At 35.3% G+C, this 22,887-nt stretch overlaps 5 protein-coding genes and 1 long non-coding RNA gene across 9 annotated transcripts; 3 read left to right on the top strand and 3 right to left on the bottom strand.

The window, feature by feature from the left end:
- Positions 1–625: 625 nt before the first annotated feature.
- Positions 626–3,166, top strand: LOC122610751. Its single transcript, XM_043783712.1, has 3 exons — positions 626–760; positions 812–2,918; positions 3,033–3,166. The coding sequence occupies exons 1-3, from the start codon at positions 626–628 to the stop codon at positions 3,164–3,166; spliced, it is 2,376 nt and encodes a 791-aa protein (XP_043639647.1).
- Positions 3,167–6,183: 3,017 nt separating this feature from the next.
- On the top strand, positions 6,184–11,606 carry LOC122578481 (DNA (cytosine-5)-methyltransferase DRM2-like). The gene is made up of 9 exons (XM_043750455.1): positions 6,184–6,327; positions 6,456–6,602; positions 6,685–6,784; positions 6,864–6,910; positions 7,398–7,553; positions 8,378–8,477; positions 8,590–8,675; positions 9,364–10,089; positions 10,993–11,606. The coding sequence occupies exons 1-9, from the start codon at positions 6,325–6,327 to the stop codon at positions 11,425–11,427; spliced, it is 1,800 nt and encodes a 599-aa protein (XP_043606390.1). The 5' UTR covers positions 6,184–6,324; the 3' UTR covers positions 11,428–11,606.
- Positions 11,607–12,655: 1,049 nt separating this feature from the next.
- On the bottom strand, positions 12,656–15,083 carry LOC122610752 (pentatricopeptide repeat-containing protein At2g13600-like). Its single transcript, XM_043783713.1, has one exon. It carries the CDS (start codon positions 15,081–15,083, stop codon positions 12,840–12,842), a length of 2,244 nt encoding a protein of 747 aa, XP_043639648.1. The 3' UTR covers positions 12,656–12,839.
- A 740-nt stretch (positions 15,084–15,823) lies between these two features.
- Positions 15,824–18,248, top strand: LOC122610076 (chaperone protein dnaJ C76, chloroplastic-like). The gene is made up of 6 exons (XM_043783059.1): positions 15,824–15,924; positions 16,189–16,366; positions 16,870–17,062; positions 17,391–17,497; positions 17,610–17,817; positions 17,911–18,248. The coding sequence occupies exons 1-6, from the start codon at positions 15,824–15,826 to the stop codon at positions 18,036–18,038; spliced, it is 915 nt and encodes a 304-aa protein (XP_043638994.1). The 3' UTR covers positions 18,039–18,248.
- On the bottom strand, positions 16,003–17,684 carry LOC122610079. The gene is made up of 2 exons (XR_006325450.1): positions 17,601–17,684; positions 16,003–16,232 (listed from the first exon to the last, which is right to left on the bottom strand). It is a non-coding gene; the product is annotated as an uncharacterized LOC122610079 (long non-coding RNA).
- A 983-nt stretch (positions 18,249–19,231) lies between the features above and the next one.
- On the bottom strand, positions 19,232–21,564 carry LOC122610077 (sirohydrochlorin ferrochelatase, chloroplastic). Of its 4 annotated transcripts, none has more exons than XM_043783062.1 (7): positions 21,473–21,564; positions 21,066–21,167; positions 20,645–20,868; positions 20,216–20,277; positions 19,997–20,107; positions 19,808–19,900; positions 19,232–19,435 (listed from the first exon to the last, which is right to left on the bottom strand). In XM_043783062.1, the coding sequence occupies exons 2-7, from the start codon at positions 21,101–21,103 to the stop codon at positions 19,334–19,336; spliced, it is 630 nt and encodes a 209-aa protein (XP_043638997.1). In that variant the 5' UTR covers positions 21,104–21,167; positions 21,473–21,564; the 3' UTR covers positions 19,232–19,333. The 4 variants fall into 4 exon arrangements, with proteins under 4 accessions (XP_043638997.1, XP_043638995.1, XP_043638996.1 ...); XM_043783060.1 differs by having other exon boundaries at positions 20,645–20,895; XM_043783061.1 differs by having other exon boundaries at positions 20,645–20,895; positions 21,066–21,103; positions 21,473–21,537.
- Between the last annotated feature and the right edge of the window lie 1,323 nt (positions 21,565–22,887).

Below are 22,887 nucleotides of genomic sequence, written 5' to 3' on the forward strand. Positions count from 1 at the left end.
TTTAAATAATTTTACAAACGTTGGTGGTACCAGTTTGTGTCTTTGTTTTCTCACGATTATCTTTATCAACTAAAATTGAATTTGAACTTGATTAATGTGCAATCCGAACATGTTGTTGAGCGAGGTCAAGACGGATGACTTTTTAATCTCTTTTGTCATAAAATCAAAATTCTCTTTCTTGCGATTAATCCTACGGGAAGACTAACTTTTTCTACTAACTTTTGCAACGTGGCAACTCGGCCATAAAAAACCTATTTTTAATCTGAATTACTTTATTTGAACAATTGCTTACAAAGTCCTTGTGTTCGACCTCGGATTTACCGGTTTACTATACTGCATATGAACGGGTTCACTGCATGTAAGTGTGTTGTAGTCAGTTTTCTAGTAGTTCGTGTTTTATAAATTTTAAAACTCGATTTCACACATCAAGTTTTTGGCGCCGTTGCTGGGGACTTAAGTTTAAGTAGTTGTTTAATTTAGTCGTTCGATCCTTTCTTGCATTCATCTGTGAGAAAGTTAATTGCTTTATTAGATAGATTTTATTTTTGTTTTTAATTTATTTCTTTTTATCCCAGGTGCGGTTAACATTTTGTCTTGTGGTGATTGTGCAGGTTCTTAGTAGTTGATGAACACAAGAGCTTCTGGAAAACCTTTGGTTAGTCCTCAGTCTAATCCAGGAAGAGCCAGACGTCGCTTATTGTCACTCAGCAACACGGAGGCCTCTACATCTAACAGGATAGATCCAGAAACTGCAGAGCAAGTCTAAGAGGACATTGATTTGGATCAACATTATTCAAAGAAATATTCACAGACAGGGATCCAGTTTAGCACCGATTTCTTAGAATCAGGTGGTGTTTTAAAATCAGGTGATAGTTCAGAAGAGGAAGATAATAAGGACAAAACTTCTATACCTGGTTCAGCAGTAATTCTTCGGGTAAATCAACCAGTTCAGGCAAGAAGAATGGGTGATCAGGAACAACCAGTCAACCCCAACAACCGTCTTTACGGGGATCGAAGGAGAAACATACCGGCCAACCGTGGCAATGCTATTCGTTCTCCAGCCACCGGGTTGAATTTTAATCTTAAAGGAAATCACTTGAAGAGTGTCGAGGAAGAGAAGTTCGATGGAGTGACAAACAGTGATCCTTACGGCCATTTGGAAAGGTTTGAAAAGATTTGCAGGTTTTACAATTATGGAGAAGGACAAAATGACATAGTGAAACTTGAGCTCTTTCCACTTACTCTTTGTGGAGAGGCAAAAGCTTGGCTCAAGGAACAACCGGATGACTTGTACTCCACATGGGCTGAACTTCGAGAAGGTTTTATTGATGAGTTCTATTCTGTAAGAACTCAAAGACAATTGGAAAATAAGATCAGGGCATTTACTCAAGATGCGGGTGAAGATGTAGTTGATTCGTGGAAACGGTATAAGGAAATGCTTCGAAATTGTCCAGGTCATAATATGACTACTGAAGCAGTGGTTGAGATTTTCTATGACGGTTTGCTTAGGAAGACTAGAAGGGAACTTGCAGCTGCGTTTGGGGGTAGTTTGAATAATGTGACTCCAAGTGAAGGTTATAAAATCTTGGATGACATGGCTAAGGAGTTCTCTGTCCGGGAAGAAATCCAAAGTAGGAAATCGGGAAGTAAGACTGTTGCTAAGGTGGAAAGTGGTGAAGAGTCAAGGTTAGTTGTTGAAGTTAAGGCACTCTCGAAGCAAACGAATGAGAGGTTTGATAACCAAGATGCAAGGTTTAAGAGCATTGAAAGGGATGTGAAGGTCATAGCGGATGGTTGTGACTACTGTGGAGATTATCATAACTCGGAAGATTGCCCGGACAAGCCAGCTCAGGAAGTTAGTTATGTTCGGAATCAGCAGCAGGGATCCTACAGCCAGAACACCGGTTATCAAAACCGGCAATCCGGTACTTCTTATCCCTCATCTTCATTTAATAATACTAACAACTCTAGGTTTGGTGGCAACAGGTTCAGCAGGTTTAGCAATCAGCAAAACTCGAACGCTGAATTGAGAGACATCATGAAGGACTTGATCAGTGCTCAGAAAGCAACTAACGAGAAAGTGGAAGAACAATCCAAGAAGATGCATTCTGCATGGGATTCTATGACTACTCGTTTGGACGGTTTGACTCATAAGCTGGAGCAAAGTACAAAGAGCACTCAAGCTACATTTCAGGATATAGAAGCAAAGCTCGAAAGGCTAGGAAATTCAAATAGGCAGCCCGGTACACTACCGAGTAATACGCAGCAAAATCCTAGGCCTCAGCAGAATAACCAAGGATTCGGACAGAAGTATAGCCATCCGAATGCTCGAAATGAGCAAGTGAATGCGATCACAACAAGAGCATGTAATACTTATAATTCTTCAAATCCTTTGCCTAATGATATTACTCCTATTGTGCAGGTTGAAGCCGATGAAGCTGTTGATGATGAGATTGAGATGGAGCCGAACCCAGCCGTGAAGACACCGACCGTTCCATCCAAGACTGTTGAGAAGAACACTGTTGAGAAACCACCCGTTAAGCCGTATCAGCCGAAGATACCTTTTCCTCAACGATTGAGGAAAGCGAAGATCAAGGAGAATTTCAAGAAGTTTGTTGAGTTGATTCAAAATGTTAACATTACTATTCCTCTAGTTGATCTTCTTGCAGGTATGCCTAATTATGCAAAGTTTCTCAAGGAACTCATTACGGATAAGAAGAAGTTGGAAGAGACGAAGACGGCAGTCATGAGTGCCGAGTGTTCCGCCATCATCAAGAACGAGATTCCTCCTAAGTTGGAAGATCCAGGGAGTTTTCTTATCTCTTGTTCTTTTGGTGTTCGTTTGTATAAGGCATTGGCCGATCTTGGGGCTAGCATTAATTTGATGCCTTATTCTGTTTATAAAAGATTGTCGTTAGGTGAATTGATCCCTATTCGCATGAGCATTAGGCTTGCGGACCGTTCATTCCAATATCCCATGGGGATAGCGGAAAATTTACAAATTAAAGTGGGTCATATGATTTTCCCGGTAGATTTTGTTATTCTTGAGATGGAGGCGGATGTTAATGTGCCTCTAATTCTTGGCCGACCCTTCCTTATGACCGCGGATGCTATCATCCGGGTTAAGGCTAAGGAGATTTCCTTAGGTGTCGGAGAAGCCGGGTAGTTTTTAATGTTGATAGGGCTCTTAAGCATCCTTACTCGTGTGATGAATCTTGTTTCAGGATAGATGTTATTGAAGAAGAAGAAGATGCTTTGGAGAAAGAGCTCATGGATATCTTGGACATGGAAGATGGACAGGCATTACTTGCTTGTAGTGAAGAAGAGAAAGTGCTAGTTGAAGAGATGATGCAAGAAATCATGGCATTGAGTGTTGATGAAACTCACCCGAAGGATGAGACTTTTGAAGAGATCACGGATAGTGAAAGCACACGGGTGTTTACATCGATCGAGTGTCCTCCTACCGATTTGGAACTCAAACCCTTGCCGGATCATCTCGAATATGCCTATCTTGAAGGTACATCTTTCTTACCCGTTGTCATTTCATCTTCATTGTTGGAGGATGAAAAATCTAGACTTTTGACCGTCCTTAAGGCTCATAAAAGAGCCTTTGCATGGAAAATTTCCGATATTCCGGGTATAAGTCCAGAATTTTGTAAGCACACCATAAACTTTGTTGATAATGTTAAACCAATTGTGCAAAGACAACGGAGAATAATCCAAATATGAAAGATGTTGTAAAAAAGGAGGTTATTAAGTTACTTGATGCGGGAATCATATTCCCCATTTCGGATAGTTCTTGGGTGAGTCCGGTACATTGTGTACCGAAAAAGGGTTGGATGACCGTTGTTTTAAATGATAAAAATGAATTAATTCCTACTAGAACTGTCACGGGGTGGAGGGTATGTATTGATTATCGGAAATTGAATGATGCAACCCGCAAAGACCATTTCCCATTGCCTTTCATCAATCAAATGCCCGAACGGCTTGCCGGAAACGAGTATTTTTGCTTTTTAAATGGGTTTTCCGGGTACTTTCAAATACCCATGAGTAGCTAAATTCTTTATCACCCGTCTTGATGTAGTGAGACATTATGTAGGATTGCACAATTTTTATAATTCGAGTTGATTTTAATTATCGTTGTGTCGAGATCTTGACGATTTAATTCCTTATTAATTATTATGTGATATTGGTGGCATATGTGTTCTTCGTTAGTGGTACTAGTCGAATATATATGTGATTTTCTATTAATTGTTTGTCTATAAACAGTTATCACTAGTTCATGGTATGATAGTGGATGTCATTTAATAAAAGGAGTTATTTTGTCAACGTGTTGTGTAACGGTTGGTGGTACCACGTTATCTTCACATAGGTACAGTTGTTAATTAGATAGTCAAATAAACTAGTTGGTTAGAGAAATTGTTTTAAGCGTTGGTGGTACCAGCTTTTACAAGAGAACTAATTAATTAGGTGATTTAAATAATTTTACAAACGTTGGTGGTACCAGTTTGTGTCTTTGTTTTCTCACGATTATCTTTATCAACTAAAATTGAATTTGAACTTGATTAATGTGCAATCCGAACATGTTGTTGAGCGAGGTCAAGACGGATGACTTTTTAATCTCTTTTGTCATAAAATCAAAATTCTCTTTCTTGCGATTAATCCTACGGGAAGACTAACTTTTTCTACTAACTTTTGCAACGTGGCAACTCGGCCATAAAAAACCTATTTTTAATCTGAATTACTTTATTTGAACAATTGCTTACAAAGTCCTTGTGTTCGACCTCGGATTTACCGGTTTACTATACTGCATACGAACGGGTTCACTGCCTGTAAGTGTGTTGTAGTCAGTTTTATAGTAGTTCGTGTTTTATAAATTTTAAAACTCGATTTCACACATCATAGTCATATAGTTAATTCAGCTGCGGTTATCGCTTCAAATCTTCATAAAAGTAATTGTTTGTTGTATATGCGGTCACATGGATCGTGGTACGATACTATACGTGAAACAAAAACTGATACACGGTTGTAGGTCTCTAAAATCCGGTGCAAGGGGTAAGTTACCATATTCGGTACGTGAATATGTCACAAAATATATAATAACTAACATTTATGTTTTTACTAGTAGTATATAATAAAATCGGAAATACGGGGTGCGTGCTTGATATTTTAATCTTAATTAAAATAATATATATAAAACTTACTGCAAATGAATGTGTTGAATTGGTAGAAGTGGTAATAGGCGTTGTCTTTAACATGTTCGAAGTGGGTTCGATTCTTGTTGCCCTATTTTTCTTTTGATACATTTTTTTTATTTCCTTCTTAAATATGTTATTAATTCACAATAGACCTATTTTTCGTTATCTTATTTCAAGTTATTTTTTAACACTAACATTTATTTTCTTTAATGTATATAATTTCAAAACAAGATTAATTTTTTTAATACAAATGATTTTGTTTTTCAAATTATTTTTTCACACCAATATTTCCCTTAAATATCTTTTAACATATAATCATTTGGTAATTTTTAAATTTAACATTGTAATTGGTTATTTTTGTCTACGTTTTTCAAACCTATTTGTTTTTAAATGGCAAGAGATCCATTTAGGTGTAACTAAATGGTTTTTTAAAGTTAATTTTGAATACTAACATTTATTTTTTTTTGATATTGTTTAAATATAATGATTTGTAAAATTTTCAGTTATACTATTATTATGTGCTTAAGTTTTCTATGCTTTAATATAAATTGCATTTAAATAACGAATATGGTCTTACATAGTATGTGTGCCATTTTATTTAGTTAATACCTTTTATTATTGACTTTGTTAATTTATAAAATTATTTAGGCGTAGTTTTTTTTTTAAAAAAATTTCGATCAACCTCATAATTACAACTATAAACGAAACTCTTAAACATAGAATGTACATATCATAAACGTAACGTCTCTTACACCCAAATAACATCTATCGTTCATGTTAAAATTCAAAAGTTAAAAGCTCTTCATAATAAAAAACTTAAAACATTTGAAAAAATAATATTCTTATAATTGGCCCAATAATATTAAATTGAAACAATAATACCTAAGACACCCTATTTCCTTACTAAATAAAGATCCTTAAAACATTTAAAAAATAATATTCTTAATATTGGCCCAATAATATTAAATCGGGCCAATAATACCTGACACACCCTATTTCCTTATTAAATAAAGATAGGTGAGCCGCTGTTTCTCTTTCTTCTTCTTCTTGAAACGCCGATCTGCACCACCGGAACGGCGACTCCATTGACCAGTACTGAGAGCGTCGCGCTAAAGATTATAAAGAAATGGTACTAGTTTATTTTCGGTACTATCTTATGGATGTACAATTTGTTTATTATTGATGTTAAATTTTGTATACCTAGTTTTATTATATATATCCTTTGCTTTTTACATTTCTGTGATTCCAATTGTATAGAATGGGAATGCCTCAGACGACGAATATGAGGATATTGACTGGAATACCGATGACGAGCTTGAAATCAACGGCATTGCCCCGTCAAGTTTTGTACTTGAGAATGGCGGGGCTGTTGTTAGTAACGGGGCGGTTGTTTGTAATGGGGAGGTATATCATCTGTTGTTGTGAACTGTTGATATTTGTGTTATTGGAAGATTCCAACTAACTTGTTTTTTATTTGCATCTAAAGGCGAGCTCATCAGCTGGTCCTTCAAACTCCAAGGTGGTTCAACATTTCTTAGGGATGGGATTCACTGAACAAATGATTGCAAAAGCGATAGCAGAAAATGGTATATTATATAGCTAGTCACTTAGGTTGAGTTCAAGCAATGTAACATGCTTTACAATTTTGTTCTCTATTATGTCCAGGGGAGGCCAAGACAGAATTGATCCTTAATTCTCTACTTTCATATGTGGTCAGTGCATTTATTTTCAGTTTTTTTTTCCCCTACAACTTTCTTCATCTTTAATCAGTAAGGGGCCTGCATAATTAACTAGAATTTTCTTTCAATATTCTGTCTATATATTTCTAGAAAATGAAAAGGGTGTCATTATTATGTTGAAAGTATTGAAAGTTTGGAGATGTGTTCATATGCTCTCATTGTCAGAGAATTTTTCTGTTTCAAGCAAGGAAATACTCGGTATTCTGAAAAGAACAAACTCGGTTTTCAGAAATTTAAGAAAAGTGATTATCTTTTGTATGAAATGGTGTTTTTTTAAAGTCCAGTTTAAATACGTTTTAAACTTTTTTTTTGAAATGCAGCACGTTCTCTGCAATTGAACAGCCCCTAATCTTTTATGGAGTTCTCCTTTCATCGGCGATGAAAAATTGTGACTACTTTACACGAAGTAATTTGCAGTCTATTATGGGTATTAATTAATGTTTGATTGGTGAATTAACAGGCTATTGAAGAATCTCGTGATGAACTCAACTCTGGTGCTCAGCAACAGCATTGTGTAGATAGTAGTAATGGCCAATTGTCTTCGGACTATGATGAGGGCGTTCTTGATGATCTTTCTGAGTCTGATAGTTGGAGTTGGTCTGGTAGTGAAGTAGATGTAAGTAAATTCGTGTGTTATATTAAAGCATGCTCCTCTTTTTAAATATAAAATCCAAAGGTGTCAAAGTGGGATTGTCATGTGGGTCAAGTAAGATGTCAAAGGTGATTAACAAAGTTTTAGACTTTTAGTACAGTATTGCTTGGTGTGTTTATTCTATACTTAGTTTCAGTGGTGAAGCCACCTTAGTTGTAGGATGGGCCGTGGCCCGCTCTGAACTTCGAATTTTTAACGTGCAGCATATGTATATTAAACTTGATATATGGCTTTTGACTTATTAATTATTATTGTTGATTTGGCTCATCCCGAATAAATTTCCTAGCTCCGCCACTGCTTAGTTTTGTTTCAACTAGCCTTGTACCCGCGCGATACGGCAGGGCATAAGAATAAAGCACCAGTTAAGTAGTTAAGTAGCGATACCATGTTATTACATGAATGTATGATTCAACTCAATTGTTTCTTAGTCCGGTAGAAAGTGCAAACCGCCATTATTTGTTTTAGAGTGAGCGTAATTATGTTGATCAATTATTAAATTCAGAAACACGTGTGTTTTTTTTGTTATACTATGTGAGCAACTTCAGTCTTCAGGGAAGGGAAGGGACACGCGTAAGGTTTTTTTATAAGGATATTTTTGGAATTTCAAGGATAAAGAAATGATGGTAGTATAAATTAAAAGGGTAAATTAGAAATTTTAAAGGTAGAGTGTTAAATTTTAGGGGGGTAGTTTGTTTATATAGATAGTATAGATATGTTATCATGTTATTGTTTGGAATGCTTTTTAAAGTTGATGAAGATTCCTGATATTTGAAATTCTTATCGTGCAGGACATTGCAAGTTCGTTACCTAAACATGAGAAAGTACTACGATCATTAACAAAGATGGGGTATGCTGTAGAAGTGGCTTCAGCAGCCATTGATAGATGTGGTAAGTATACTTCTTTTAAGTTATTTATCATTGTTAAAGTAAACCCTACTCAATTTTCGACAACTGAGATCAAATTGACATAAAGCAAGCAATTTTAACTTCTAATGCGCAGGTCCAGAAGCCTCAATCACAGAACTAACCGATTTTATCTTGGCTGCTCAAATGGCAAAGACAGAAGATGTATTTTATGAAGACGAGGTTTGCCTTTTTTTTAATGGTTCACTTACTGAAACTAGAAGTGTAGAAGTAAAAATGCGTCAACACTTAATTATCTTGGTTGAAGAAGTAAAATTTGAATTCTGTAATCATATATTAAAGCGGGTAATCTGTACCATACATGTAAAGGTTAGGTATGATTTGTTTATATCTAGTGTGTAAAGACGAAACATGTGAACAAATATTTAGGATTAAATATTCTGTTTAAGTATTTACGTATGAAAAAATTCATATAGGAGATGGTATCATTCTATGTACTAAAGATACATTTTGGGCCACTTGATTACTTTACCTGTTTCCCTTTAAGTTACTTAATTTTTTATCCGTTTGGCCTATTAACGATAAGGAATAGAATGAATACCCATCTATTTGCAAACCAGTTGAAAATGCCACCTTTATGTATATCCCCTCAAATTTTTTATTAAAAGAAAGTAGTTTCAATAATAGTTTTTGTACTCGCGTTTATGAATACTAATGAATCACGTAACAACAGTATTGACCAGAAAAGTGCTGGCAGATTAGCTCAAGTGCTCAACGTGATAACTTGTCTAAATAGTGACCCCCTTTTGATGTTTACCGACCCATTTGATCCACCGTTTTGCTGCCTATAATATATTTATTGCCTAAATGGAAATTTAACATGTTTCTCTCATTCTGTATCTGATTACAGAAACCAAAAATATCACGTTTTGGGGATCTTAAGAAGAGGAAGTTTTACGAGCTAGAGATGAAAAAGAAGCGCAAGGCTTTGCTAACTGAAGATGACGAAGTGATTCGTCTTCCAAAGCCGATGATTGGGTTTGGAACCCCAAATGATGGTCCTGTAGTAACTCATAGAAAACTTCCCGAGGAAGCCATTGGGCCACCGTTCTTCTACTACGAAAACGTTGCTCTAGCTCCAAAGGGTGTATGGGATACTATTTCTCGTTTTCTTTATGACATTCAACCAGAATTTGTTGACTCCAAATATTTTTGCGCTGCCGCAAGAAAAAGAGGATATATACATAATCTTCCAATTAAGAACAGATTTCCACTTTTTCCTCTTCCTCCCCGCACTATTAATGACGCGTTACCTTTAACGAAAAAGTGGTGGCCGAAATGGGATACACGAACCAAGCTTAATTGCTTGCAAACGTGTATTGGAAGTGCCAAATTGACAGAAAGGATCCGGAAGGCTCTAGAAGAGTGTGGCGAGGATCACGAGCCACCTCTTCATGTGCAGAAATATGTTATGGATCAATGCAAAAAGTGGAATTTAGTATGGGTTGGGAAGAACAAGGTGGCGCCATTAGAGGCAGATGAAGTGGAAATGCTGTTGGGATTTCCAAGAAACCATACAAGAGGAGGAGGTATTAGTCGGACAGACAGATACAAATCCTTAGGGAATTCATTTCAGGTAATATATAGGTGTATTTTATTTTATTAATGGGCTGATTTGGGGCTTTGGGCTGTGTTTTGATAACCTTGTTAATAGGTCATATGGGTCGACGGTTCTTAAGTCATCTAAAGTCTTTTAATGTATAAAATCTTCTATTTTGTTTGATTCAAATATGTAGGCAACTATAATTACAATGATGGGTTTTGATCATAATTAATGACAGTTAAAGTCTTGGTAATAAAACTGAACAAATCAAAAGTGTTAACAGGTCAATGTGGCCCGGTTGACCTGTTGTTAAGAATGACCCATATTGAGTTTTTTATTTCAAATATGCCGATCCTGCCACCTCCCATATCTGTATACATTTTAATAGATACTCAAATCCATGACTGGATGGATAGTGTATATTGATGTTTAGAGGTGCTGTCATTAACATTATATTCAATAAGAACTCGTTAGGTGGAAGGGCAACGTTGATACCTATAAATGGATCAATCTAGGTTGCAATTTTCTTCAAGGGGTTAAACGGGTGAACTTTCAAACTTCGTTACGAAGGAAACGTGCCAAATCGGTTGAACAAGCCAAATGTCTTCTAAATTATTCAGATGTTCCCAATTCTCAGAATTACTTATTTTATACTTTATTCAGATTATGTTTTTTAATACGTTAATCATGTTTAAAGCTACAAAATTGACCAAACAAAGTGCTAGGGAGTTGGCCCAATTGGACCAAACCTGTTTGAACTTGAAACTGTATAAAAAGTTACTTGTGTGACTAGATTATGTATGCCCAGCCATCCGTTACCACATCTACATAACTAGATTATATTTACCCCCTCTATTAGTTAAGCTAACTTTCATTTCAGTAACAATTTTACATTAACTTCACATTACACCTCTATTTCATGTTTTGTTATTGTAGGTTGATACTGTGGCATATCATCTTTCTGTACTCAAGGAAATATTTCCAAATGGTCTTAACATGTTGTCACTCTTCTCTGGCATTGGTGGGGCTGAAGTTGCTCTTCATAGACTGGGTATTCCTCTAAAAAATGTTGTGTCGGTCGAAATCTCTAGAGCTAACCGCGACATAGTTAGAAGTTGGTGGGAACAAACCAACCAGAAGGGAAACCTTATTCATTTGGACGATGTTCAACAATTGAACGGTGACCAGCTCGAACGATACATGGGTTCATTTGGTGGGTTCGATCTCATCGTGGGTGGCAGTCCCTGCAACAATCTCGCAGGTAGTAATAGGGTAAGCAGGGATGGACTCGAGGGTGAACATTCTTCACTCTTTTATGATTACTTTCGTATCCTAGACTTAGTCAAATGTATTATGAAAGGACAACAATAGTCAGCCTGGTCTGCTTGATGTTTAGATTTATTCAACATTGTTTTAGTTTATGTCTGAACTTTTCTATTGCATTCGGTAGAATAATATGAAGCTCTAAACTGGTCAAGGATATATATAAAAGAGGGTTTCTCTTTGATTTGTATAGATGTTTATAATAATCCCGACTACTTTAGGCTAAACTTAAGTGCAACACTGCTTTCGAGGGCTTGTTCTAAGCTTGAGCTGGATTGCAAATAACTGGCAGCAATTAACGTAAGTCATGTGACTCTGCATGCATCACCATGTGTTATCATTATGTCATCAAATGTTTGTGCAACGGATTATTAATCACATGGCTTTTAAATACTTGTAGAGAAGATAATAGGAGAACTTTTAATGAAGTATATGGAGTGTTGTGTACATAAAGCATTTCTTTGATTTGGAGTTGAGAAGTTGATTTGTTTTGCAAAAAATGAAGAGAAAGATCGATCAAGGAAAGCCATTGACGTATCTCAAATGAAACAAGATGAATGGGAAGTCAGAGAAGATTAAACCAAAACTCCAAGAACTAGAAGCTTCCCAACAGACTCAACAGAAACCTATATTTTCTATATGTTTTTGGTGGTGCCGAAACGTGTAACCCTATATATGACGACACCGAAGACATTGTCTAGTGTCTACAGCAATCCTCTTGGACATGCCCAGAAGATACAAGAGAACAATATTAGATTTATTACCCAACTTCTAGGGAATCATAACACTCTCTGGTACCACCACCTAAAGGTCTAAACAAGTTGAATCTCTCAAAATCAATGCCGAATGTGAGGCCTGAGCAAGTTCGGAATTGTAACCTAAACTCTTGAGTACTCAGGTCCTGATCCGCCATTAATCATTACTAGTGTAAAATTGGATGAAATGTGCAAGGAAATACTCATCACGATCCAGGCTCCTGTAATCCAGTTGGACGTTGAACCAAATATTCACTCTCCAAGATATATTTATTTGGTTTCATGATCTGCAGACATAAACCGGCATATAGATCACCAGATTTTCCCTGCAGATTTTTGGTCTTGCAGTGGGTACGACATCACTCTCTTCATAACAGACCCCAGTATTGTATACTGAAAGTCCAAAAAGGATTCATACTCCATATTTGAATATCTTATAAATAAAAATGATATACAAAATACTTTACAAACCAAAGTTACGACTAGACAGAGGCTTAATACCTGAAATTGTGTGACAACTTCTAACTACACAATTACAGTATATTCATGAGTTTACATATAAATGGGCACTAAATCATGACTTAACAAGCCTACTTTCACAAATACAATAAATTAAACAAATCTGTTAGACAAAAAAAAAAAAAAAAGAAAAGAAAACGGGAGGATCACACTTGCCAGCCCGTTGATCCTCACTGTTGCTATAACTTAATTAGAAGGGAGACTAATGCCGACTTTATGATCAAAATGGACCAACATATTAGACTTTAACAGCTTTAAAACACCGTATATATCATTAAAAGCTGTGTGAGTTTCATCTTGAGAATAGAACAGATTGAACTCATTCCTTATTTCAATCCAACTACAACCCCCATTTTTCTTGAGTCCTATTTCATTCATCAATTTTCTAGTTTTCTCAACTTCAGGCCATTTTCTGGCAGAAGCATATACATTTGACAATAAAACATACCCACCCGACGTCTTCTCTGCTAGTTTCTGAATCTTTGCAGCCGTTCTTTCAGCTATCTCATCTTCACCATATGTTTTGCATCCACTCAACAAAGCAGCCCATGCACTCACTTCTGGTTCACATGGCATTGACATGATCAGTTTTTCGGCATCATTCACCCGCCCTGCTCGAGATAACATGTCAACCACACATGTATAGTGTCTTTTGTTCGGTTTTATCTTGTATAATGTTTCCATTGAGTTGAAGTAATGGAGACCTTTGTTAACAAGACCACAGTGAGAACAGGCAAACAGAATAGCTAAAAAAATGAGCTCGTTCGGTTTAATGCAAGTTGTTTTCTCCATTTCTTGAAATAGTTCAAGGCTATCTTTTGCAAAGCCATTTTCAGCTAGCCCTTTGATCATGGCTGTCCAAGTAACCTCGTTCTTTTCCTGCATTTTTATGAAAACTTGTTTAGAGTTCTCAATGTCACCTGACTTTGCATACATATCAACAAGTGCAGTACCCACAAAAACGTCGTGTTGGAACCCGAGCTTCAAGGTCTTTCCATGTAGGTTCTTGCCCTTCTCTAATGAGGTTAAGTTTGCACAAGCACACAACACACTTGAAAAGGTTGATATATCCTGTGTTTGCCCAGAAAGTAGCATATCATTAAAAATTTCAAAGACCTTATCATATTGTTCATTTCCTAAGTAACCTGAAACCATTGAATTCCAGGATCCAATACTTCTTATGGGTATATGATCAAATAACTTCTTAGCTTCTTCTAGTTGCCCATTTGAGCTATATGCACAGATCATTGTGTTCCAACACACAACATTTTTATTCTGAACCGTGTCAAATACTACACGTCCGTCTTTTGAGTTTCCACACATACCATACAGATCAATAAGTGAACTGCTAACGAAAACATCATTTGACCTTCCTGTTTTTGTGACATGAGCATGTATGTTTTTGCCTGACTGCAACGCCTTAAGGTTTCCCAATGCATTAATAGCACTAGAAAGACAAGATGAATTCGGGCTAATCCCATTTTCAACCATTTGACGAAAAAGTTTGATAGCCTCTTCTGAGTAACCTTTCTGGCTGTACCTCGATATCATAGCGCTCCAAGAAACTTCATTTTTTTCCGGCATCAAATCAAACACCCTCCGAGCTTCTTGCAAATCTCCCATCTCAACATACATATCCAAAATCGCTGTCCAAGAAATCACATCTCTTGTCCCCATCCATTCAAAAATCCTCCTAGCCATCTCTGTTTCACCCAATCTCAAACTAAATGTTATCAAAGAATTACAAACTGCAACATCATCTTCAAACCCAAGTTTAACAATCAAACCCAAAACACTAACCCCCAACGCAAAATCACTTGTTTCAGCACACGCTCTTACGATGGAAACAAACGTGACATTATTAGGCATCACCCCATCTCTCAACATCTCCAAAAACAATCCCATTGATCTCAAATGCATCCCATTCGACAACAACCCACTGATCGCAGCCGTCCAAGAATACACATTCTGGAACGGGTTTAGTCTAAACAACACCATAGACTCATCCACCCGCCCATATTTCAGATACCCAGAAATTAAAGCAGTCCAAGAAACTTCATTTCTTTCAGGCATTTCATCAAACAGTTTCCGGGCATTATCGATATTGGCCCAATCAACATTAGCAGATATTAAACAGTTATAAACAATCATATCAAACCCATTTAAATCTTTTAGTAATTGGTCAACTTCTTTTGATCTTCTGAAATCTAGATACATTATAAGTAATTTGACATAAATATGTTTATGTGAAGAAATGCCAAGTTTGTAAAAATGGGCATGATGAATTTGGCCTTGTGTGATTAAACGTTGTTTAGTGCAGTGTTTTAAGATTGAAACGCCGGAATCTATTAATCCAATCAAGTTTTTTACACCATTTTTCATCTTGCCGCCTAATTGTAACCCAACCGAACTGTAAAAATAAGCTGGCATTTCAATTTTAACATATTACTTCCAGCCGAAACTCTATTTAACAATCAAGTCATAATATAAACATATTTTATTTTCATACATACAAAATTAAATCTAAATATATAGACTCACCTCGAAAAAAAAAACATTTTTTTAACAATATAAATATACTATACTACTACTAAATTACACCAAATAATAGTAGCGCAAGGTTAGTACAGTATATGATAAAAATAATTTCTCGAATTAAACGCAACATAAAACATCTTAAATGTTTATAATGATTTAGAACATCATATGTTAATGTCTTTAATAACATAGCTTTTATAATCATTTTTAGTATACTAGTCATTATATTAATGTCTTCATAACATAGCTTCTATAATCAATTTTAGTATACTAATCATTTACATAATTAGAAAAGCAAAAAACAGAAAAAGGACAATCAAGTGTTGATACACCCGTTTCGCTCAATTGGGCATCAAACTGGATTGGATATTGTTTGTGTTGTTGGAAAGACATTGTGTCCCTAAACAAACACTTCAGATACTTGTGCAACGTATCTATCTGTACTAGAAATGACAAAATAAAAAATCCACGTCAATAAAAAGCGCATTACAAAAATATCTAAAAACAAAATATCTTAAAAAGGTTGAATATTCTCTCATTCACTTCACTTGGTATTAGTATCTATATCTAGATCTAGCCATAGAAGTTAAGAACCACATAATCCATTTTAAAGTAACGCATAAAACAAACACATGGCAGCTTTTGCAGTTTTCCGGTTGCCAGAAGTGTTTAATCAAGCTATAGCCATTCATCCCCGGGGCGGAATTGATCATCGAAAACAGCCTCTCTCAAGGTATGTGCGCATCTTTCTATTTAAGTACAATATGTATGAGTAACATATGATCACCATGTCAATCTACACATCATAAGCTTTGACAGAAAATTTTGGAAACTAGATAAAACTTCATCATATTCCTTAGATATCTTGTAAAGATTAGAAGAGACTTTGACACTTGTCAACATTTAAGGGTACAGTTTTTGTACTAAAAATATTGGAGAACCAGTTCCACTATTCCAGTGGCTATCTAAATCCACCCTTCTGTTATTACCAATCCAGATGGAGATCAAAATCTACGTCGATCAGATGTTGCATGCGAATTCCTGATCAAAAACAAAGAATGGGTCAGAACTATTACGAGTTGCTTGGGATATCTGTTGACTCCAATCCTCAGGAAATAAAAGAATCCTACAGAAAGCTACAAAAGAAATATCACCCAGATATCGCAGGCCAGCAGGTTTAAATCTCTCTTCACTTGTTTAAAATAAGTGGGCAAATGAATGAGTTTGGTGGTAGCGAGTCAAAATGGATTTGGGTCTAGGTAAAACCGGGTGATGCACGTTGGTTTGGGTTGGGTTGACCCAATGCATGTTTTGTCCAAAAATAATAATCTTATTCATATAATTAGGAATACAGCTACATACCTATAATTCATTGATAATCTAGATCTAAATCTTTTAATGATTCTTGAGGTTTTAAGCAGCAAAAACACACTTTGGGTGACTTTTAAACCATGTGGCTTGCTTCCTCTTAAGCAGTTAAGCTTGCTCTACATGTTTGACTCGTTAGAGATTAAACATAACCCAAATTAACCCAATCATACGTAGAAGGGTCACAACTGCCACCCGTTAATATTTATCACTAAAGATAAGTAATTACACTTGGTGGATCAGTAAAGTTTGGAAGATATTAAACAAAGTATAACTCACCTTGAAAAGTATTAATGATATCGTATTTCAGGGTCATGAACACACCCTTCTGCTGAACGAGGCATATAATGTGTTAATGAATGATGATCTACGAACAAATTATGACGCCTCTATTGGGCATGTACGAGTCCGGTTTGGAGGAGAAGCATTAAGCATGGGTTACAGCTCATGGAATGGCCCCTTCCGGCCCCAAGCCCTCTTTGTTGATGAAAATGCTTGCATAGGTTACAATTTTCTCTAAAATATAAAAGATAATACAACTAATAGTGGAAAAGTAGTGTTTAGTAGTATCAAACTTGGGAACTTGAATCATAATTGAGGCTCTTGGAGTATGCATCACCATGACACTACCACTTTCCATATAAATTATAAAATAACACCTATATGCATTGCCGGGTATAAAAATGCATTGCCAGGTGTAGAATATCCAATAATGCATTTGAGTACACTTTAGAATGCATCTCTAGAAAATCATTAGAAATATGTCATCTATATGCTGATGCTGGTGCCTATATATACATTTATGACGATTGGGATGCGGAATTGTCACAGGTTGTAGAGAGTGTGTACACAATGCCAGGAATACATTTGTAATGGATGAGACTCTTGGATGTGCTCGAGTCAATGTCCAATTTGGAGATGATGACACAAACATCGAGGTAATCAAATCACAAACAAAACACGTTTGAAATATGATAATTATGTTGGGCCAGCATGCCATATTAAAGATATAGACAATGATAATAGGGATTAAGGAATTACTTGTAACAGGTAGCAGTTGAATCATGCCCAATGGACTGCATCCATTGGGTGGAGAAAGAAGACTTAGCCGTGCTCGAGTATCTAAACATGCCACGAGCTAAACAAGGGCATGGTGTATTTGGACAAGGATGGGAAAGACCTGCAAACGTATTCATGGCAGCCAAGACCTTCCAGAAGCAGCAGAAGCAGCAACAGGCTGAATTCCAACGAAGAAGTGGTAATTAATTTCAATAAAGATTTTCTACAATTAAAAGTGCTTTTAATCTAATACTTTAAGGCATCCTTTGACGAATGATAAAAAAAATTTCAGTAAGACGTGATGTGGAAAAAGAAACAGCAGCACAAGCACAGGCTCGAGAAAGTGCAAGCTTAAAATTAAAGATGGAAAAGTTATCAGGATTGTGGGAATGGATGAAGAAAATCACACCTCAGCAATGAAAAATGGATTACGGTAGCAAACAGCAAGTACAAAGTGTACGCTACTGCTGATAAGTAAATAAAGATATACCAGATAGGTTTAGAAAATCAAACATTATCATGGTCTTTTTGCAATATCCTTTTATATATTTTTATAGATGTATATGATCACTTACTGATGCAGATAAAGTTCAACAATAACTATCCACACTATGCACATTTGGTTCTCTATTTTAGCAGCTCTCATGTTCTTGGAATATAAAAAAATAATAAGAAGCAGCATAAGGTAGCTATCAGGACTCTTTCATGAGTGATATATGCATAGTATAACACCCAAACCAGCATGCTAACTCTGAGAATAGGTAAAAATAAACCGGGTTCCGATTTTTCCTTGTGCACATAAAGAATATGAACCATTGATTCGAGTAATATCAAGAAGAAGAAAAGATGAGAGTAAAAGATACATATCTAAGATAGAGAAACTTCTAACTATATACAGGTTTTCTATGCACTGCCAGAATAACTGTTGTAGCAAACTTTTTGCTATGATGTTCTCTTCCTACTAGAGTTCAATTGTAACTTACAGCTCATATACGTTAGCCATTATGTAAGAATGTGGTTTACACCAAAATGAAAATAAAAAACCACATGCTAGAATTACATATATTAAAAGAATATTTGATGTTAGTTCTAAAGAGACTGTAACGTATATATACCAATGTAAGACTAATCTAATTGCAACTGTAAATGAAATATTAAAATTCTTGAACTTTAAGTTTTGCACAATATCTAATAAACCCATAAACTGAAGACAGCTATCTTAAATCACATGATCTATAACTAAAACCGAGAAACGGGTCTCAAAAATGCTAAAAGAAGAATGAGGTGGTTATTACCTTGGATAAAATTTACATTACCTCGTGATGCTTACAATTGTCAAGTATTCTTGTTGCATGTATCAAAGATGTCATGCAGTGTATCATGAAAAAGACAATACAATGGCCTTGCAGTATTACAAGAGAGAAATCAAAGAATATCAGCTCGTTTGAAATCCTGTGCACCAACAAGAGTATTTGCAATGATAGAAGCATCGCTTATTTTGTCTGCCATTAAGAAGGGCAGCAACAGCAAAGATGTTGCACACAAAGAGAATCATAATTCATAAAGCACATTCAAACTCATTATGAATATTCTATTTACTTTGATAAAATCTATGAGAATAATGAGGCATGAAATATGTAAAATTAATCTAGAAGAAACTTTTTGTTTTACATAGCAAGACAGTAACACTTCCATAACACTTACATCTAGATAACTTAATAAAGTTGGCATTTTCCTGTTCCCGCACAAACTGCACACTCATCCGCATCTCCAGCTACATGGCTTAAACAATGTTTAATTCTGTCATCCAATACATCCTATTACCCAAAAGAAAAAGTGATATCAATTCAGGTCGAAAATGGAAATATGAGTTGAGTAACCTTGTTCAAGATTACGATTTTTAAGGCGAGGCAAAAGATGACACCAGGGTATTCAGAAAAGTATATAGAATCAGAACATGTGTTAAGTTTCTTGTAACTGCAGAATATATAATATTGAAAATTTGGAACCAACAATACAGACGAACAAATGCACAGAACTTTTAATTCCTGGTGAAAAGATAAGTTTTGAGGCATAAGCAGACTGGATTAATCATAAAGGATCAAAATTTTGAGCAAGCATTTTGGAAACACTTAAGTAGATGTACAGAATTGAATTATCAGGGGAGAAAAAGTGAAGATATTCCGTACCACAAGAAGTGTATGTAGTCCAAGAGGTGCAGTTATCATATATGACACGCCCGGATAGTCTTTTGCAGCTTCAGCAGTTAAGGAGGGAATATCCTGCAAAAACAAGTGTCCATAATACATAATTTCTTTCGGTTTCAATTACTGCAAATGTAAAACGAAAAGAAAACATAATACAGTGTTTATCAATACCTGGTTCCAGTGTCTCCCTGGGAAAAGGAAGAAAGGGCTTACAATAACACGATTTGCACCTCGTTGAACACATGATCGGAATGCATCTCGTATTGATGGTTCTGCCAGCTCCTAATTATTTTAAAAGAGACTTTCAGAGATATTCATTTGTTCAAGTGACAACCCACAAATCATAAGTAATATATTGATCGTAAAAAAGAGAGATTTGAAATAAAGTACCATATGAGCAGGCTCTACAATTGGGTACCCAGTTTTCTCTATAAACATTGCGACAAACTCATCTGCCAGCCATAAAATTTACAGTAACAATTTATAAGCAACAAGAAAAAATAACATAGAATCGAAAATTTAATCAAAATCCAATATACAAAATCAGGTTATACTGCCATGGTGATTATTTTATGTCACCCACTCCATTCAAAAAGAAAGCTGGAGTTTAACCTGTTAGAGTTTTTATGTGAACTAAAGAAAGCTCTCATATCAGCATGATTTGAAATAAGCTAGTTTAAAAAGGCAATAGTTTCGAACACTAAAAAATAACATGTTTAACATTAAAAATCATGGTGTGTATTAATCCACGGAACCGAAGAAGGGTACAACTCATCTTTTGTAAAAAAAAAAAAAATGGAATCAGCCACTTTCACTTACTTAGCATAAGATTAGACTCTTTTCGACGTGATCCATGATCAACAATAATCACCCCATCTTTGTTTGTGATCCCATGAGACTCTCGTCTGACACCACCATCTCCGTTGGGCAAACAAGACGTAGCATGTGAACGCCGAACATTCCGAGTATGATCATGCAACATTGCAAACTTTAACACGGTCCGGCTAGAGTTACTGCCTTCTCTAACTTGAAGTGATGATACCCTTTGATTCCCATGATTTGAGAACAAGCTTAATAATTAGCCACAAAAGTAACATATAAATTTCACTATCAAACGAACTTAGTCAATAATTGTAATCACATCAAATAATAAGTGGACTTTAGAACATTAGTTGAAGCAATATAGAATATATAATATAATTAATTGATCCATATAGATATATAAAAACTATGAATATACCTTTTGATGTTTATATTGGATGGCGCACAGCAGTTCATCTGAAAAGACGAAATGCCAAGTGAATAAAAGTTCCGTATAACTTAACTGCTTTGTCTCGAATTTCTGTTAAATGTGAAGTAACAAGTCACTTTCAGAAACACACATCTATTTTCTAGTGAACTAATTCAAAGAAGTCAACGGAGTTTACTTTCAGGCATTTCATCAAACAACTAACCTGCAAGTTTGATTAAAAGCTACATAACTAAATTCCCCTTAATTTGTAAATGTGTGTTCTTAAGGATAATACTAAAACTAAATTGCCTCAACTCAGGGGGAAAAAAAATTAACTTAAATCAAATTGAATCAACTAGTATATATTATTAGTGGAGTAGTATAAAAGCAAAATGAAATCGAGTTGCGTGACCTACCTGTGAGAAAGAATAATATTAAGAGAAAATAAGTTGAAATGAGCACGACGAGAGTCTGTTACCCCAAATTGAAGTAGCTTGATAAAATCACAGCTAAAAAGAAAATTACTCTACGTTGGATAAGTTAGCAAGTCAACCCGTACATTAGCCCAACTACAAAATGCATCCGTTTACGAGTTATAAAGAGACTAATTAGATGGTCACAAGTTATAACCCGAACCTCAATCCAAGTCTAAACAGTGTCGGGTTCAATACACCACGAGACACGGCCCATAGGTTATAATCTTTGTAACCTATTCACTATCTATCACTTCGTTGGAGAATAGAGATTACATGTAAAAGTAATTTCTTTTCTTATATTAATAAAACAAGATTGTTTAGGTAAACTATTTTTAGGAAAAAACGAATGTATCAATTCAATTTTCATTTTTAATTGCCTTTTATAAAATCATGACATCATGAAATGTTTTGTATTTTAGATTTGTCTTTTTAGTATTTCTCATTTATTTTTTAACCTTTAATTTAAAAATTTATCTTTCTAATATGTATATAACAAAATATATCTTTTTTTTCAACATATAAAAGATTGTTAGTCTCGTAGAGCTGGTAACGGTAACTCATTAATCATTATCAAGTCTAAGCAAATTACAGAAAGATCAAATAAATATTAGCAAAAATTTTATTAAAAATAGTCGGATTAAACCTGGGCTTGTTAGCTAGTATTGTATTTGTATATATTTAAATGTCCAGTTCCAAATATTGTAACTATACTTAAGTTTACATATATTTGCGTTAATTTTACGTGTGTATTTTTTATTTTTTTACGAGTGGTATGTATGTGCAATACGACATCGATGGTGGTAGTGCAGCGTGATAGTGGCGGCGGCGATGGGTGGCGGTGATGGGTGGTGGGGGCGGCAATGATGATAAATGTAAAAATAATTAATATTAATGGAGGCAGTATAGTTATTTTAAGGATTGAGAGATTGCTGTTGTAAATTATTTCATTAAAGATATTATAGGTATATTAGGTAGAGATGTTTAAATTAATGATTAAAAAAGAGAGGTATTTTAGGTAGTTCAATTCTTTATTTGAGATTTTTGGGGATGAGTTCTCCTTTTTTTAAGGTACTAGACACATGCTTGCACAATCCGGTGGTATATAATTATCATTAATACATGTTTTTATATATTTTAGAAACATTGAGTTTATTAAATGCATACCAACCAATGATTACTAATTAACAAAAACATTGAGCTCAATGGTTAAATGACCATTTCTCTTACATGAGATCTTGAGTTCAAGCTTTGAGGAGAATATAGGTATTAAATCTCTTTATGAGAGATTGACTTGGGTATACCCAGTTTTAAGTTTGAGGGGGCAGGGTTTACCCATATTAATCATTGTGCATTAG

Source organism: Erigeron canadensis, chromosome 8, assembly GCF_010389155.1.
Source record: "Erigeron canadensis isolate Cc75 chromosome 8, C_canadensis_v1, whole genome shotgun sequence".
Lineage (NCBI taxonomy): Eukaryota > Viridiplantae > Streptophyta > Magnoliopsida > Asterales > Asteraceae > Erigeron > Erigeron canadensis.

Coding starts and splice junctions, on each gene's coding strand:
- LOC122610751 (XM_043783712.1), top strand. CDS start 626: ATGAACACAAGAGCTTCTGGAAAACCTTTGGTTAGTCCTCAGTCTAAT. Junction 761..811: donor ATCCAGAAACTGCAGAGCAA/GTCTAAGAGGAC, acceptor AAATATTCACAG/ACAGGGATCCAGTTTAGCAC. Junction 2,919..3,032: donor TTATAAAAGATTGTCGTTAG/GTGAATTGATCC, acceptor TTTTCCCGGTAG/ATTTTGTTATTCTTGAGATG.
- LOC122578481 (XM_043750455.1), top strand. Junction 6,785..6,863: donor AAAAGCGATAGCAGAAAATG/GTATATTATATA, acceptor TATTATGTCCAG/GGGAGGCCAAGACAGAATTG. Junction 10,090..10,992: donor CCTTAGGGAATTCATTTCAG/GTAATATATAGG, acceptor TTGTTATTGTAG/GTTGATACTGTGGCATATCA.
- LOC122610752 (XM_043783713.1), bottom strand. CDS start 15,083: ATGCCAGCTTATTTTTACAGTTCGGTTGGGTTACAATTAGGCGGCAAG.
- LOC122610076 (XM_043783059.1), top strand. CDS start 15,824: ATGGCAGCTTTTGCAGTTTTCCGGTTGCCAGAAGTGTTTAATCAAGCT. Junction 15,925..16,188: donor CGAAAACAGCCTCTCTCAAG/GTATGTGCGCAT, acceptor TTACCAATCCAG/ATGGAGATCAAAATCTACGT. Junction 17,818..17,910: donor TGAATTCCAACGAAGAAGTG/GTAATTAATTTC, acceptor AAAAAATTTCAG/TAAGACGTGATGTGGAAAAA.
- LOC122610077 (XM_043783060.1), bottom strand. CDS start 21,103: ATGAACTGCTGTGCGCCATCCAATATAAACATCAAAAG. Junction 20,278..20,644: donor AGAGTCTAATCTTATGCTAA/GTAAGTGAAAGT, acceptor TATGGCTGGCAG/ATGAGTTTGTCGCAATGTTT. Junction 19,901..19,996: donor CAGGGAGACACTGGAACCAG/GTATTGATAAAC, acceptor TTGTTTTTGCAG/GATATTCCCTCCTTAACTGC.